Source organism: Theobroma cacao, chromosome 6 (genome assembly GCF_053813885.1).
Source record: "Theobroma cacao isolate CCN51 chromosome 6, ASM5381388v1, whole genome shotgun sequence".
NCBI classification, from domain to species: domain Eukaryota; kingdom Viridiplantae; phylum Streptophyta; class Magnoliopsida; order Malvales; family Malvaceae; genus Theobroma; species Theobroma cacao.
The window spans coordinates 25,996,399-26,013,169 of record NC_142644.1 but is presented as its reverse complement, the minus strand read 5'-3'; the positions used below and the strand labels follow the sequence as shown (position 1 = coordinate 26,013,169).

Genomic DNA, 16,771 nt, shown 5'->3' with positions numbered 1-16,771 from the left:
GCTCTACCTATCAACAGGTGCACACCTAAAGTTAGAGGAAATAATCCCTATGTACTAATGTCAAGATAAAGCTACTCCAAACTTAAGAAAGCCCCCTACCCAACCATAAAAAAAGGTAAAAAATAAGCACAACAAAAGGGAGCTACAAAGACCTCATGACACATAGTTACAGGTCGAGCGACAAGTGCCCTATTGGAGCAATCAAATAATAGCTTTTGCAGATTTTTTGAGGATGGAAATTTAAGGAGTGCTTTTCAAGCAAAATCTTTGGTCACTAATGTTAGAAAAATGTGAAGGAAAAGATGAGTCTATGATTATCGTAGTGATTTGCAATTTTGAATTTAAGCGTGGGTGGTCTTAATCAAGTGATCAGAAGTCTTAATGTGCACCTAATTTTAATTATGCAACGTCCAAGGATATAATTTTTGGCATGCAAATTAAGAAGATGAGGACGTTTGGAATACCCTCACCTGCCATTTAAAACTCCATTCCTTCTACTTCTAAAAGGAAATGTGACCATGAACTGACCTACGTCAAGTTTACCAAAGTACCCATTGGATATATAACAGTAATGGCCCAAAGAAACTATTTCTGATAGGGGCATGTCAGTCATTGCGTCTCACGGAGAACGAAGGCCCCCAAAGTTGAAAATCCTCACACGAAAACATGTCTCTTGCCTTTTAAGCCAAGAGAAGTTGATGGTTACGTGCCTGGCATGCAAAGCTAAAGAGATTCTTGCAAGTTTGCAACAATGGCCACTTCAGCCAAAAAGGCCAATACTCTCATTTGATTGCTGAAACTGTAGCCTTACGTGAAGGAAATTTCTTTTTCCATAGAAGGACCTGTTCCATTTTTCTCTGGTGCAACTTTCTTTCGCCCGGTTCCTCTCAGGTTCTTGATTACTTGCATGAAAATTAGTAACACTAAATTTCATACAAACTGTAACAAAAATTTCTATCAGCTAACACTTTCAGAATTTGTTGGTTGATCCAATTTGGAGTACTCCGGAAAATTAATTCCAGGCTGGAGAATTCATACACTGGAAAAGAAGAAAGAGAATGGCTTCACTTACACCAGGAGTTTTATTAAAGCTTCTTCAGAGTATAAATTCCAACGTAAAAGTTCGAGGGGAATATCGATCTGTGCTCCTGCAAGTAATCAGCATTGTTCCTGCTTTAACAGGATCAGAGTTGTGGCCTAACCAAGGTTTCTTCATCAAAGTATCCGACTCCTCGCATTCAACATATGTTTCGCTTTCACAGGAAGACAATGAGTTAATCCTGAACAATAAATTGCAACTTGGTCAGTTTTTTTATGTTGAGAGAGTGGAAGCCGGAACCCCGGTTCCTGTTCTTGTAGGTGTCAGGCCAGTTCCAGGACGCAATGCGTTTATAGGCAACCCAAAGGATTTGATGCAGATGTTAGTGCCATCCGAGGGTCCAGTGGCGGTTGATAATGAAGGAAATAATGGTTCAAAAGGGAAGGAGTTGGTGGAAGCGAAAGATGAGAGCCCGAGACAGAAAATTGTTATCAAAGAGGAAAAAGCAGTTGTTGCATCAAGGTACATGCAGGGTGTTTTGCCATCAAATCCTAAAGCAAGTGGACCAGATTCAAATAGTTGTTTGAAAAGCACTGAGAATGAGAATGGGGCAGCAGGTAAAAAGGCAAAAAGCAAGCAACAGGAGCCTAAAGGTCAGGTAAGATTCTTGTTCAACATAAATTTTCATGTTGAAGGCCAAAAAAAAGTTCCAGGACTAGTTGACTTCTTTTCATAGACAGTCCAGCAAGGAGACAATAAATTTATCAAACAAATAGAGTAATGAAAATACCAAGTAGTGGCAATTACAAGTTTAGCATTACAGGCACGCCCGGCAACTCCTTCCCGCAGTAGGCCGGAGGTACCATTATCAAAGCCAGAGGCTGTTGCATCTAACACCAAGGAAACTATGGTGCCTCAAAAGGGCACAACTGTAAGACGCTCTTTAAGTAAACTGGAAAACATGAACTCGAATTGTTTGCCAAACAACAAAGAAAAGAATAATTTGCCAGAAACAAATTCGTGGAACTCTCTGCCTGCCAGTCTCTTGAAGCCAGGAAAGGTATAGACCTGTTTTGAAAGAATTTTTTTTTTTAATTCTTGAAGGCATTACTTAATTCTTACATTTTCACAATCTGAATTGTCTATTGCATTTTATTTAGCCCAATTCTTCCATTAATTTGGAGTCAGAATGATTTCTTTTAAGAAAGTTGTTTATTATCATATTAATTTTAATTAACTGGTAAAAGAAGACTTCCCTCTAGAATGAGAAGATGTTCTAATTGGATCAAACCTAAAGGTTCTTGAATAAAAATTCTTTAAAAACATAATTCTTATTATCTCATCTTTGATTATCATTTTTACAAGGGAATGCTTAGAAGAAGAAATTTAGCTTCTTTGGTTGCAGCAGATGCTCAAAGGGAGGCATCTATGGCAACAAATCTTGTCAAATGTCTTAGGTAAGTACATATTTTCAATCCAAAATATTTATGGCAATATCTTGGATCTTATCTGTCAGTAGGATACAGGATCAATGCTATGTATTTAACAATGATTTTTCTAACTTCCATATTTTCTTCCAGCATGTTTTCTGATCTATGCTACTCTGCCTCACCTGAGAACCCCCAGCTCTCTCTCACCAAGTTCTTCACTCTTCAAAAGCTAATTGACCAACCAAGTGTCACAGCACATTTAAAAGATAAAACATTTCAGTTATCTATTCTTCCATCTGGTCAAGACACAGAAAAGTCTAACAAAAGGAAAGGTCTAACCCATGAAAAAAGTGCATTGAAGTCCCCAAAGCCTTCAATGCAGTTAGGTGGAGCTGAGAAGCTAGGATGGGCCAAAGGAGATGGTGCTAGAGAGATAAAAGAACTGAGGGAAATCTTGCTGCATGAAACTAGAACTTGGTTTTTGAAATTTTTAGAGGTAGCATTGGAGGTTGGGTTTCGAAGCCAGGAGAAGAAAGGAAAAAGCGCTACAGGGCGAGTGATGGAGCAGGACAACCATATTGCTGTCACATTGTCACAACTTAAATATGCAAATGAATGGTTGGATAAACTAAGAAGCAACTTGAATTCAGATAATAATGGACTGATGGAAACTGTTGAACGGCTGAAGCAAAAAGTTTATGCTTGTTTGCTTAGCCATGTGGACTCAGCAGCCTCAGCTCTGGAGAATCGATCTTGACCGTAGTTGATTCAACACGAAAAGATGATTTACAACGTTGTTTGTGATAACTTAAAGTATTTAAGGTGATTCAGATTTTCTGGATGAATTGAGCCAAATTCAAGTACAGACAGTTTGGCCAACCATATTTAACTTCTGGTTGTTTTCTCAGCAAACTTATGAATGCAAGGCATTTGTGTATAACAATAAAGTCATTAAGGTTCACTTCCATCCACATTGTGTATTTTAACATATAAGCCAGCAATAGATGTACAATTAAAATTTTAATTTCAAGTTTCAAGAGAATCACCTTTGCGCTGAGAGGACTGCACACTGCTTGATGTTGCATCCTTGAGCAAGCAAGGGAGAGGGACGAAGCTGAAGAACCACGGCACATGCAAAGTATATGAGATTCTACTTGTTCGAACGATATCAGATTGTATAAGCCCTCAAGGACCTGCTACATGTTTGCGGCCTTGTTCTTAGTAAGGGAGAGGGTCCAAGCTGGAGAGCCAGGGCACATGCAAAATTTCTCAGATTTTTGTCTGATTGCTTTAGCATGTGCCCTGCTTCTCCAGCATGGCTTACCCTCTCTCCATTTTCCATTTGTGGTTGCCAAGTTTCTGATTGGAAGGCGCTGATGAAAGACCTACCTACTTAAACCTTATAGAACTAGGGAACATTGATTGAAGTAAATCTTACAGAACTAGAAAAGATTTTGGCCAATACTAATAAACCTCCTAACAAAGATGGCTCAGTCGACCATAGAAATTAAGCATGTTGTAGAGACTTTAACATGGGATTTTATAAGGGTTCAACTGCAGTTAAAATGTAGGACATTAGCCATCCAAGCGAGATAAGTTGGCAAAGATCCGACAACGGAGAATTGCAAGCAACGTGTTGTTGGTGGACAGAGCGGTTGGTCTCGTCACTTGTGAGTTTGCTTATTTAATAAGCTTTGATATGTCGTAGTTTAAGCAAATCGAAAGCCCAAGGCATGTTGAACCAAACAGGGATTTGGTTACGTGACTGTTGAAGTTAGGCTGCCAAAACAGGGGATCAGCACAGTGACGTTTTTAGGCACAAATGGGGTCTACATCAAGCATTGTTCCCCGGATTATGGCAGACCACCCACCGCATATGCTGTGAAGAAGAATTTGGAATTAGGCTTGATCCCATAAAACTGTGTTCGACAGTCCTAACTAAAACAAAGCAATTCTCCTTGAAATGTCTGGCATTAGAGTATCTTCTCCAACTCCTTCCACTGATTGGTTCTACCCTATCTAGCAGCGACTAGTACAAGCTGAGAGTTCTAAGGAAACAAAAAATCTCATCAAGTACAATTGTTGAAATTCAAAACTCTATCTTACATGCTTTTCTTGTACTAAAATCTATAGGCTGGTGCTGGTCATGCCACTTCATATGAAATCCAAATCTATCTCGTCTATTTGAAGAGTGTCTCTTTCACTGATAAGCACAAGTTGATACAAAAGACACATAGTATATAACCTTAATCTTATCTTCTCTTTAGATTAAAAGAATCACTCTCATAAAAGCCCGTATCTTACTGAACTATGTAATACTACTGCATGTGCAATCCATAGTATTTATCCAGCTTCACAATGAAATCCGGGGGAAAAGCCATATCTATAAAACCAGCTCCAAATGTCTATACAGGATTCTAATACTCTCTGAAAGTCAGATTTAGACGCCCTGGACGGAGATTTGTTTCATCCACGAGAGCCCTAGGTGCAGTGTTTTGCTTAATAGCAGTCACACCATGAAAGATGTGTCTAGAGTTCCCACCAAATATCAGCACATCCCCAGATTCAAGTTCAACCTTTTCTGCTTTGTCCACATCCCTTTGGTCACCGTATAAAAATTCAGCTGAATCTCCTATGGAAAAGGATACCACAGGTAATCTTTTATGTAGACTTTCTGGACTTTCATCTCGATCCTGCAAACAACACAAACTAAGTTTCAATGGTATGTATAGTAGCCAAATAGGAGTAAAATTAAATTATTCCCATTCTACAGGAAAATGGGGAAAGAAACGATGAAGGTATCATCATATAATGGCTTGATTTCACATGCCTTCTCCCTTCTCCCAATGCTCACCACAAGATCATGCAATATATTGAGTCAGATATCCATCCTTTGATCATCAAACTTGTGTTCAAAATGACAAATGCAGACCAATGTTTAGCAAAACAGAAGAAAAGTTATTTTGATTTCATTAAAACTGAATGAGTTGGATACAGGTTGGCAAGAAATGTATGAATAAAATCCATTGCAACAACTTAAAGGGAAGAATTGCCAAGAAAAGGACTCTCTATGATGTCACATGTAGTGCAAGGATGAGAACAGGTTTAAAGTTTGGACCTGATGGAGACCAAGTCGACCACTTGCTGAGTAGAAATTCACAATACATATATTTGGTGACATCCATGGGAGAATGTCTTCTACGTGGCTTGCTATAGCCTTTTGTTGCAGAAGGGCATGTGAATCTTTTATTGCCTTTTCAACCAACAAATAGAATTCACGAGGAATATGTGGGGGAACAGCACAGTCAATTGGTCGAAGATCTTCATAATTTCCTGTCTCTGGGTCCCAATTTTTACCAAGGCACATCATTTTCAAATGCAGTTTTGCCCCATCACGGTAACCTGGTTGGTAGAAACCTCCAGAACCAAAACCAAGCTCTCGGCAAGCCTTTACAATTTTAACCTAGATGCATAGAAGGGTGCAAAGTAAATTAACAGAGAGTCGAATACATGTTTACGAATTATGAGTGAACCCGGAAATATAGCAATTAGCTAGAAAATCATTCAGAAGTACATATGCAAAAAAATTGACATAAAGCGATTAGCAAGCCTCATGGTCCTCACCTGATCACTTAAAGACAGATATTTCTTTAGAAGCACCATCCCAGATCTCAATACAATTCCATTTTGGCCTTCCATTGATCGTTTGATTTCATTCCTCTTTTCTCTATTCTTTACAAGCAAAGATGGTTTCAGCATGACAGGTGTTCCGGCTTTGGACAGGCAAATATCAAAAGGATCAACCACAACCTGGCACTCAGTGTGAACAGAATCACCAAAACCTGCACTATTTTGGGGACTCATTTTTTGGGATGATTCAGATGGTTCAGACTCGTCTTGCAAGCAGGAGAAGTTCACCCTGCGAGAGAAATCATGATGCAGTACAGATGCACAATTCTCCGTCTCCTCAACCGGTAATGGTTCAACCTGTGTTCTTCCCGCATAAGGCTGTGAGCCCTTAGAATCCAATTGACAAGACAATGAGGGAAAATCATCCTTAAGGACTGCACCTGAAGTGTCACTGGCTTGAGGAGGATCATTTTGCCATTTTAGTCCGGTGCCATCAGGAAAAGGCTTTTTTGGCTTATATCCAAAAGCAGCGGTACTGTCATGCTTAGAATAACTTGACCCACTGGCCGGAGACATCTTCTGCAAATGTCTACCTCGGCTTTGGGACATTCCATCATCCTGATAGTAACAAGAATCTTCACCAGAATGCCTTTCAGCTCCGACCTGGAGTTTGCAAAATAATAAACATTGTGCACTTCTAACCTCATAAGCATACATTGGCACCAGAAAATATAGTAAGAAATTTGGAACGTCCATAAAAATCATAATTCAGGATTTCTTAGTCAATCCAAAGGGTTTTATCATCAGCAAACCTTATAATTAGCCAAAATTGTACATTAAGAAATAATGTTTAGTTAATGTAATAATGATAAACGTAAATGAAATTATATATTTTCTTAAAGAACAAAAAAAGATAAAGTGATGATTAACGATAATCATAATAAATTGAATATATGTAAATAAAAATTCTCCCAAATAAGTCATCGAAGCGCCTTTCAAATATTTCCAAGACTAAACCCTTCAAATAATAATAATAAAAATAACGTAAAAACGAACAAATGGTAAACTGTAAAAGGTAAAGTCAGAGATGAAATATTACGGGGCTGCGACCGTGATCAAAATAACCTCCGCTACGCCAGGATCGTCCTCCGCGACCTGAATAGCCATTGGTGGTTCGACCGCGGCCGCGATTCATGGTTGCCGGCGGATCAAACGGGGAGGAAAGGTTAGGATTATGGTGGTAAATTTATCGGGTGGATTTATGTGATTTTTTTTCCTTTTGATTTTAAGTAGTAATTTTTTTATTAGAGTGAGGACGAGGACAAGCAGCAGAAATGGAGAAGAGGAGATTTTTAAGGTCGAGAAAAAGAAAGTTAGAGACTTTTGAGTTTTTGACCTTTTAGTTCTCCAAGATTTACAACTTTCGATGCGCACGTCTCTCTAGTTCCCCTCAAGTTATTGGTACCCAACACTTTCCTTTAGCGTGTTACAAATTAGATGTCTAATTTTCGAAGTTAATTAACTTTTATGTTGAAATTGTCTAAGTATTGTTTTTAGTACATACAATATAAATTATTTTGGAATATTTATTTAAAAACTTTCTGAACTATTAAAAAAATTCCAAAATTTTTTATTTTTGATTAATTTTTCTTATTTTTTTTAAAATTAAATCTTTAAAATTAACAAATTTTCTATGATATTAGTCAAAAGTTACTTATTTTTTTATATTATATAAAATTGATATGTCATATCAATATTTTTTAATATATATATATATATAATATGATAACATTATCGTATAATGTTTTCAATTTTTATATTAATATCATATGAATATAAAAATAACGATAAGATAGTTAATTGTCAATTATAAAACTTTATTTATTTTAAAATAAAAATATAAAATTTTAATTAAATATAATAAAAAATAAAAATTTGTTTTAATTTTTTAAAATAATTAATATTAAATCAATTATTAAATTAAGTTTTTTATTTAGAGAAGAGATATTCAAATCCAGTCTTTTGAAAACAATTATTGAGTTAAATATTCAGATATTCGATATCAAAATTACCAATGAAAAAAGGATGTCTTATACATTTGCTGGAGAGAAAAATTAAAGTGCAAGTGCGATATCTTTTCCTTTTCTCAAAGGAAAAGTCAAAAAGTCAATGTTAAATAAAAATATTTTCCCCTCTATAAAACTTTCAAAGCTTGTGTTAGAATTTAAAGACTCCTTTTACCATCATTTATGGAATGCTTTTGTCATGGTATTCATACTTAGAATTCAAATTTACCCTTGGCCTTTAGAATTACAAGTAATCAAGCATATAAAAGATAATAATAATAATAATAATAATAATAATAATAATAATAATAATATAATAAAAACAAATTTGGTTCAAAGAAATAGCATTTATTAAGTGAATTTGTTGGGAAATGTTTGAAATAAAAATATTGATGAATATCATCAAACCAAACTTTATCTTAAATTAAAATTAGACAAGCTGCTTTATCATTCAACAATCTTATTTGTTGTTTATATATTTAAAATTATCTTAATTATTGTAAACCTTACAAATGAATCTTATTATTACTAACCTATTTGTTGTAATTAGAGAATGGGAAGTCAGCCTTGAAATGTATCTTAAAATCATTTTCAATTAAGTTGTTCAAATTCTCATTAAAATGGCAAAGTTAATTCAAAATTTATACATTAATGATTAAACCACTTTGTTATTTGCAAGCATAAAAAAAAATGTTTACGAGGGGTATTATTCCCTTTACGCCTGCCTGCTCCACCTTTTTCATTGCATCTCAGAGTATAAAAATTGAGATCTAATTTTGTAATATAAGAGGTAAGTGAATTTTAGTATGTCTAAAAAAATTATATATTTTAGAAGGAGGAAATTGTGAGAGAAGGACCTCGTGATAAAGTGATTTCAGAAATAACCACCCATATAAAGTTATCTGTTTCTACCCAAAAATAAACATGAGTAGTCCAAAATGCCCTTAAAAACATCGTTTCAAATAAATGCTCAGCTGTTTGAGCTATCTGCCTCCCGCCAGAGAGAAAATGAAAAACATTAAAAATAAATACGCGTAGCTGTTTGGACTTGGTAATCTTTCTCTGTCTTAACTCTGACAAGTCTCTGTTGAGCACCATCGTTGTCAGCTCTCTCAGATCTCTGAACTGTATGAGCTCTGTCAACTTTCTGTTGAGCACCATCGTCATCGGGTTGTGGTCTATCTCTCGACATCTAGCGACATTGTCGTAGATTAACACACCCTATAGCAGAGATGACATCAATGTACTTGTTATTGAGTTTATTTCTGCAACACACTTAAATTTCTGAAACATTTGGTGTAAATGATAAGATGGATTAGAAACATTGCCCAGAGTTGTTACACGCCATGCATCTATAACATGAGTGAAGAGTTATTTTAGCGTGTCACGACTGTTACTGGCGTGTTATAGGTTAACTAGTTATTTGGGTTGTTAGCGTGTCACGGCTGTTCCTGGGGTATGGTGGGTTAACTAAATTTATGGGTTTTTGGCGTGTCATGGTTGTTCCTGGTGTGTCGTGGGTTAACTGGTCTTTTGGGTTTTTAGCATGTCACGGATGTTGGTATAACCAGCCAGTAATTATAGTGATGCATGGCGTGTCACGACATTTAACTTGATATGCATGGCGTGTTACAACATTTTACGTTATATGCATGGCGTGTGACAACACGACTGACAAATTTTTGATCACAGCATGTATTGTGTAAAATGATTGACAATATTTTTTTTTTCAAAATTTCAGTGGGGTTCCAATTGTGCGACTTATGATAAGACATAGTGGTCAGTGGGTGGATGGCATTTACAAGGGTGGTGAGTCACGAATGTGGGGGGTTAGGAGTGATTTGTCGTTTGTGGGCTTGATGAAGCTGGTTGAAGATGTTGTTGGGATAAACTCAGAAATTGACGAGATTGAGCAACATGCATTGATCAGTACACCCGGAGAGCTATCACGGCTAATTATCAAGGACAATGAGGATGTTGCATTAATTTTGCTAGAACAGAGGAATGTTTCGGCTGTGTATATCAACATTAAAGGACGCCAAATAAATGTTATGTCACATGGAGAAGTTGGACAACATGGTAATCAGCTCAATCAAAATGAGATTTACAATGCTTCACATATACCACAGCATTCGGTCCGTAACTCACAACAATGGCAATTGAGGTATGCACAAGAGTTTGTGCAGCCCGGTAGATAGACGACATTCACAAAACAATTGGCTGCACAATTTCGATCAGAATGTGCATCAAAACAATTTGTTGCTTCTCTTGAACAAATGCAACAATCGAGTGAAACTGTAGAGTGTGTAATGCCATTGTCAAATGAGAAGACGACAGTTGAGGACAACAATGTGAGGTTGGAGGGTGACACTACGACGGTGGAGTATAATACTACATTTGATGAGGGAAATGAGGATTTGTTCGCTGCCAGTGAAGATAGATTTGATCACACTTCAGATGATGGGTTTGAACAATCGCAAGATGACAGTTCAGACGATGACTACCTTTATGACAGTGACATTCCAATTTGCAATAATATTGAAGGCGAAACGGAACCTGTTGGAGGTGTTGATGTAGGAGATGTTCAGTGTGGTGACCCCATATACAATAACCCCATTGCTGGTGAGAACGGGATTCGTTCCCTTGATACATTGCTTGATGACAGTGATCAGGAAAGGGAAAATGCAGGGATATCTCGTACGTGGGTAATTGCAGGTGCAAAAAAAGTTCTCCTTCCAAACAATTACCACTGAGGAGTCGACATGTACCAAAGATTGCTTATACAAAGGAAGAATGTTTTCGTCTAAGGTCGAGTTGAAACGAGCTTTGAACATGTTGGTTATAAAAGAGAAATTTGCGATAAGAGTAAAAAGGTCATGTAAAGCTCGTTATGAGGTTGGTTGCAAGGACAAGGCATGCAAGTTCAGTGTTCGTGCAACGAAGTTACCTGATAGAGGAGAATATTGAAAAGTTCAGACATTTCACAAAGTACACATCTGTACCATTGATGGTTTGCAAGGGCGGTTTCCAACTACGAGTGCAAAGATGATTGGTGAACTTATGTCACACAAGATTCGGGCTAATGGAGTAGCATTGAGACCTAAAGACATAATTTGTGAGATGAGGGTTCAGTGGGGATTGGAATGCTTATATGGTAAGGCTTGGCAAACGAAGGAGTATGCAGAGAAGCTTGTTTTCGGTCCATCGGAGGAGTCATTTCAACTATTACCATCGTATTTTTATATGTTGGAACAAGAAAATCCTGGCACAGTGACTGTAGTGGCTACTGATGAGGAAGAGAGATTCAAATATTGTTTCTGGTCATATAGGGCTTGTATTTGGGAGTTTAGGGATGTAATGCGTCCTACGGTTGCAATTGATGCGACACATCGAAAGACAGGTTCAATGGTGTTCTGTTTGTCGCTGTATGCAAAGATGCGAACGAGTGCTTATATCCAGTTACGTTTGGCATCGACCATGTTGAGGACGAAGACTCGTGGACGTGGTTTTTTAGCAAGCTGTGTGATGCGGTTGGTTGTCTTGAAAACATTATGTTCATTTATGATCAGCATCTCGACATTAAGAAAGCAATCCAAAATGCATACCCATAAGCGCACCATGGTTTATGCGGTTACCACTTGAAAAAAACTTTAAAAACAAGTTCAAACGCGACGATGTTTGTATGCTTTTCACCCTTGCTCGAGATTGCTATAAGGTGGTTGATTTCAACAAACATATGAACCAGATACAACAGATTCACCTGGGAGCCCGCGCGGACCTTATGAGAATAGGGCCTGAGAAATGGGCACGTGCATGTTCACCGGCAAGGCGATACCAAATGATGACATCCAACATTGCGGAATGTGTTAACTCATGCTTGAAGCATGCAAGATAAATGCCAATCACTGTTTTGATCGAGTTCATTAGAGACATGTTCCAACGTTGGTTCCATGAACAGTACGAGGAGGTCGTCAAGGTGACCACGCCCCTCAGCCCTTGGGTTGCTAAGCAGTTGAGTAAAAGGTTCAATGATGCACATCGCTTTCTAGTTAAGCTTATCAATCTAGTGGAGTTCGAAGTTAAAGACAGGAAGATGGACGGACTTGTAAACCTGTCCAGGAAGACGTGTTCATGTTGTGAGTTCCAAACAGATTTACTACCATGCAGCCATGCCATTGCAGCAATAAGGTCAGAATATCTTTATTTCTTATTTGAACCGTAATTGACATAGCATTTACATTGTGCTTGAAGATTGAGTTTTTAGTAGTTTTCAGTAAATGCAATCGTGAGGCCATTGAATTTTACGCTGACTACTACAAGACAACCATTTTCGTGGAGGGTTATTTAGGATCCATTAGGCCGGTAGGGCATCCTAGTGAGTGGGACATCCCCCCTTATGTGAAACAAATTGTCGTCTTGCCCCCACCTTGGCGAGGCCAAGCAGGAAGACCTAGGAGGAAAAGGATTCCATCAGCTGGTGAAGGTAGTCGAGCACAGAGATGTTCGCAATGCAAAAGGTACAAGCATAACAAACAAAACTGTTCATCCTTATTTGCAGTTCCATCCACAAATCCGGTACCATCTCCAAGTCAATCGGTGACTCCACAACTGCGCTGACCCAAAGCATGTTCAAGTTGCAGACAAACCGGTCACACATGCAACAATTGTCCAATACGAAGGACAATGTCTGAAAATGTAGGGTGTGTTGTGAATGAAGACAGCCTGACCGCCTAACTAAATGTGTCTGAAAATTGTAGTTGAATTCGTTTTGCTTTACGGATTTGTCTGCTCGGTCATTCTATGAGGCACTTTTAGTTACGGACTTTGTTGCCAAACATTTCAGGCAGATAAGCATGTCAAGGCCTCTGTCTGATCAAGATCATGTTAAAGTACATTCTTACATTGTTTGTAAAAATGTTTTCGATTACAATCTTCATCAGACAGGAGCCATGTATTTGCTTATCTGCCTGAAATGTTTGGCAACAAAGTCTGTAACTAAAAGGGCCTCATAGAATGACCGAGCAGACAAAATGTCAAAATCCTCATACTGTATACGTTGGATCTGCAAAACATGGCACAGATGCACCAGTGAGTTAAGCCATAATGTGCAACAAGGTATACAGAAGAAATAAATAAGGAATAAATGTGAGACACACCATGCATAACAAGTAAAATGTTGTGACACACCGTGCATATCAAATAAAATATTGTAACATGCCATTCATAATAAGAAAAATGAAATGACACGACATGCATAACAAGTAAAATGATGTGACATGCCATGCATAACAAGTAAATTGTGTTGAAACGCCATGCATAACAAGTTAAACTTTGTGACACGCCATGCATAACAAGTAAAAGGTTGTGACGCCATGCATAACAAGTTAAACGTTGTGACACGCCATGCATAACAATTAAATTGTTCTGACCCGCCATGCATAACAAGTTCTGGTGTGTAAATTTAGACGTACTATTTTATAATGGTAGGATAGAATTTTGGTCTAGAAATAACTGGAAAAATAAGGGAGGATGGATACAGAACAATTTCATGCTGGAAGCAATTAGATGGATGGAAAAATCTATATATTCAATGTCAATCAATGTAATGTTGGGTTGGTGCAGCCAGTGTGCCTAGAAGAGAAAGACGATGAACTTGGAAATTAATTAATGCCAACCTGGGGTGACACGCGATGGCCCAATTCTTATGACACGCCGACTGGAAGCAGATTAATGGCATCACACACTGAGTATCTGAAGATTTATGGCATGACACGCCATGACCCAATTGTTCTGACATGCTGAGTGGAAGCAGATTTATCGGCTGACACATCAAGTGCTAGTGGATTTATGGCGTCACACGCTAACTTTTTACAGATTTTTTGGGTGACACGCTGAGTGCAAGCAGATGTATGTTGGGACACACTGAGTGGTATCATGTTTAAGGTGTCACACGCTGACTTCTTCCGACTGTGTATCAAATTAAATATATTGTATATAGAAAGGAAAAAAAATTCTTGGTATCAAATTAATTGTGTATAGGCAAAAAAATTAATTGTGTATCAAATAATTGTACAAAGTATATTGTGTATACAGAAAGAATTATATTTGTTTACAATGAATTGTATACAATAAATTGTGTATACAAAAAATGTGTATAAAATGAATTGTATAAAAAAATTTATGTGTACCAAAAAAATTATACAGACAAGGGTCTATATGTTCAGGGTTCGCTCTCACAATTGTTGGAAAAAATTTTCAGAGCATATTGCCGACACATTTTTGTAATCATATTCTGCTTAATTTCGATCTTTTCTGATTGCAAAATATGCTCGATGTACTCTATCATGAACATACCGCAGCTGACACTATCATTCTGTCGATGCACTTTAGCTTTTGGTAAATGAATAACCAATGGCATCGACGTCAAATCCCGTCTCTTCCGACATATGTTGTTGAAATAACCGACGTGGTGGCAGATGAATGGCATCATTATCGTCAAGGGTGTCATCTGACTTGCACGAACTCCGTTATCCTTAGCATCCAAAGTTCTTGCTGAGTCCACCACCTTGATTGTCCACCTCACCAAGTTGATCTTCGCAACCACCCAATGCCCACCAACGTTGCAAGGCGCGAGGATGAAATCAACATCTTCCCTTTTTTTGGCGTACGTTGGCCTTTCACCCTCAACATAACCCTGCAACTCATCTGAAATTTGCATTTTGGCTCGGGCATCTTCTGTTGAAAATTCGGTGTGTAGCATACAAATGGTGTCCTGTGAAACATGTAAACATTAGCTTACACTTCATGCAATCAAAAACTTAGTATTTATAGAATTGAACAATTTTCAAATAAACTTACGATGAATATCGTGTCAACCACGCATGCACGGGTAGTGTACAACTTCTAATTCGGCCCTGTCATTCGCTTGAAGAGTAGGCTGAGGCATGTGTTGATATATTCACTTGTCATTTCTTCATTGGGATCCTCTAAGGTTATAAAAAAGTCAGCCCCTTGATCCCTTAGGATGCCGACGTTACGTCTGCATATGTAACATAATTAATTTCATAAGTCTTGGTGGATAACTGTTTCATTAAAAAACAATATTTACAATTTTATTTATGAGCTTACCTCGCGAACTCCTCTTTCTTGAAAGCTTCGTAGTCTTCTACGATTTTATCCCTCACTTCTCGACTGGTCACTAAGGGGTGGACGAATGGGCTTGCCATGTATTTGCTAGCCATTTTCAACCGTGCCCACTCAGTTGGGTCTGAAATTTCTGCTGCACCATGATGGACAACAGATGACTCTGGTGACGACTATCGTATCTCAACTGCATCAGGAGTGCTCTCACGATAAAGAATGATAGCTCCTGTTGCTGCGTCGACGAATGCATTGGCCGGAGGAAGATGCTCTCCTTCAGCATCATCTGACTAAAAGGTGACATCCACTGCCACAGCTTCTTCGACGACGTCATCTACATGAGTTACGTGCTCTCCGTCAGCACCAAGAACGTCATCGTCAATGTCAACACCAAGTTCATGATGCCATCCATCATCAGCATCATCGTGCTCTAGACCAGCACTGTGAGATGGATCGCCCTACAAAATTGGAAAAACCGTTAGTTAACTCATAAAATACCACAAACCATAAACAGTAAAATGTTATGACACACAGTACATACCAAGTAAAATGTTGTCACACGCTATGCAAAGCAAGTAAAATGTCGTGACACACCATGCATAACAAGATAAACTTGGTGACACGCCAAGTTTAACGAGGAAAATGTTGTGACACGCCATGCAAAACAATTAAAATGTTGTGACACGCCATGCATAACAAGATAAACTTGGTGACACGCCAAGGATAACAAGCAAAATGTTCTGACACGCCAAGGATAACAAGCAAAATGTTCTGACAAGCCATGCATATCAAAATCAAACGTTGTGACACGCCATGAATAACAAGTAAAATGTTATGACATGTTAAAGCTGGCACGGCAACAACTAACTACAATACAAATGTCCTGACCCGCTAATGACCAAAAATCAGTTAAACCACTACCACTTAACCCCAAAAACCATCAAAACCATCAAGAAAACACAGTCTAAACAGTTGTTAAACGTAAACCATTAAAATACAAGCGAAGATAGAATAACGTACTTGTGATTTAAGGCCGTCAAGAATCTGACCAACGATACAATCCTCAATCGTCTGCATTGCTACACTCAATGACTGAATTGAAGCCTTCAGGTCCAACATATCTTTTTCATGCTTGTGTATGATCCGTCGGAGTTGGCGGGTTGTGATTGCTCCGTCATTGACTGTTCTCAACTGGGTCAACTACAATAACATATATAACTGTGTTATTCAATAATCATATATGAAATTGTTGAACATTAACCGTTACAACTTTAATATCCTAACCGACGGCTTGTTAGCAGTCTGCGATGGAGTCGGACCGATCTGTGCTTCAGGACCTATCGTCGCTTCCATATAGTGCAATTACATATTTAACTATGTTGTTCAATAATCATGTATGAAATTGTTGAACATTAACTGTTACAACTTTAATATCCTTACCACCGGCTCGTTAGCTGTCTGCGGTG

The 16,771-nt window shown here is 38.0% G+C and overlaps 2 protein-coding genes across 3 annotated transcripts; one reads left to right on the top strand and one right to left on the bottom strand.

Annotated features, from left to right (window-relative positions):
- The first annotated feature begins 694 nt into the window (after positions 1–694).
- LOC18596275 (protein CORTICAL MICROTUBULE DISORDERING 1) lies at positions 695–3,499 on the top strand. 2 transcript variants are annotated; one of them, XM_018123613.2, is made up of 5 exons: positions 695–891; positions 1,001–1,697; positions 1,863–2,099; positions 2,405–2,496; positions 2,620–3,499. In XM_018123613.2, exons 2-5 carry the CDS (start codon positions 1,059–1,061, stop codon positions 3,224–3,226), a joined length of 1,575 nt encoding a protein of 524 aa, XP_017979102.2. In that variant the 5' UTR covers positions 695–891; positions 1,001–1,058; the 3' UTR covers positions 3,227–3,499. The 2 variants fall into 2 exon arrangements, with proteins under 2 accessions (XP_017979102.2, XP_007024713.3); XM_007024651.3 differs by having other exon boundaries at positions 695–1,697.
- An 847-nt stretch (positions 3,500–4,346) lies between these two features.
- On the bottom strand, positions 4,347–7,527 carry LOC18596274 (2-oxoglutarate-dependent dioxygenase family protein). The gene is made up of 4 exons (XM_007024649.3): positions 7,199–7,527; positions 6,094–6,762; positions 5,588–5,932; positions 4,347–5,162 (listed from the first exon to the last, which is right to left on the bottom strand). The coding sequence occupies exons 1-4, from the start codon at positions 7,292–7,294 to the stop codon at positions 4,887–4,889; spliced, it is 1,386 nt and encodes a 461-aa protein (XP_007024711.3). The 5' UTR covers positions 7,295–7,527; the 3' UTR covers positions 4,347–4,886.
- Between the last annotated feature and the right edge of the window lie 9,244 nt (positions 7,528–16,771).

Excerpts from the sequence above, each read along its gene's own strand:
- LOC18596275 (XM_018123613.2), top strand. The coding sequence starts at position 1,059 with ATGGCTTCACTTACACCAGGAGTTTTATTAAAGCTTCTTCAGAGTATA. Across the intron at positions 2,100-2,404 it reads GTCTCTTGAAGCCAGGAAAG|GGAATGCTTAGAAGAAGAAA; the intron begins GTATAGACCTGT and ends CATTTTTACAAG. Across the intron at positions 2,497-2,619 it reads AATCTTGTCAAATGTCTTAG|CATGTTTTCTGATCTATGCT; the intron begins GTAAGTACATAT and ends ATTTTCTTCCAG.
- LOC18596274 (XM_007024649.3), bottom strand. The coding sequence starts at position 7,294 with ATGAATCGCGGCCGCGGTCGAACCACCAATGGCTATTCAGGTCGCGGA. Across the intron at positions 5,933-6,093 it reads ATCTGTCTTTAAGTGATCAG|GTTAAAATTGTAAAGGCTTG; the intron begins GTGAGGACCATG and ends CTATGCATCTAG. Across the intron at positions 5,163-5,587 it reads GTCGACTTGGTCTCCATCAG|GATCGAGATGAAAGTCCAGA; the intron begins GTCCAAACTTTA and ends TGTTGTTTGCAG.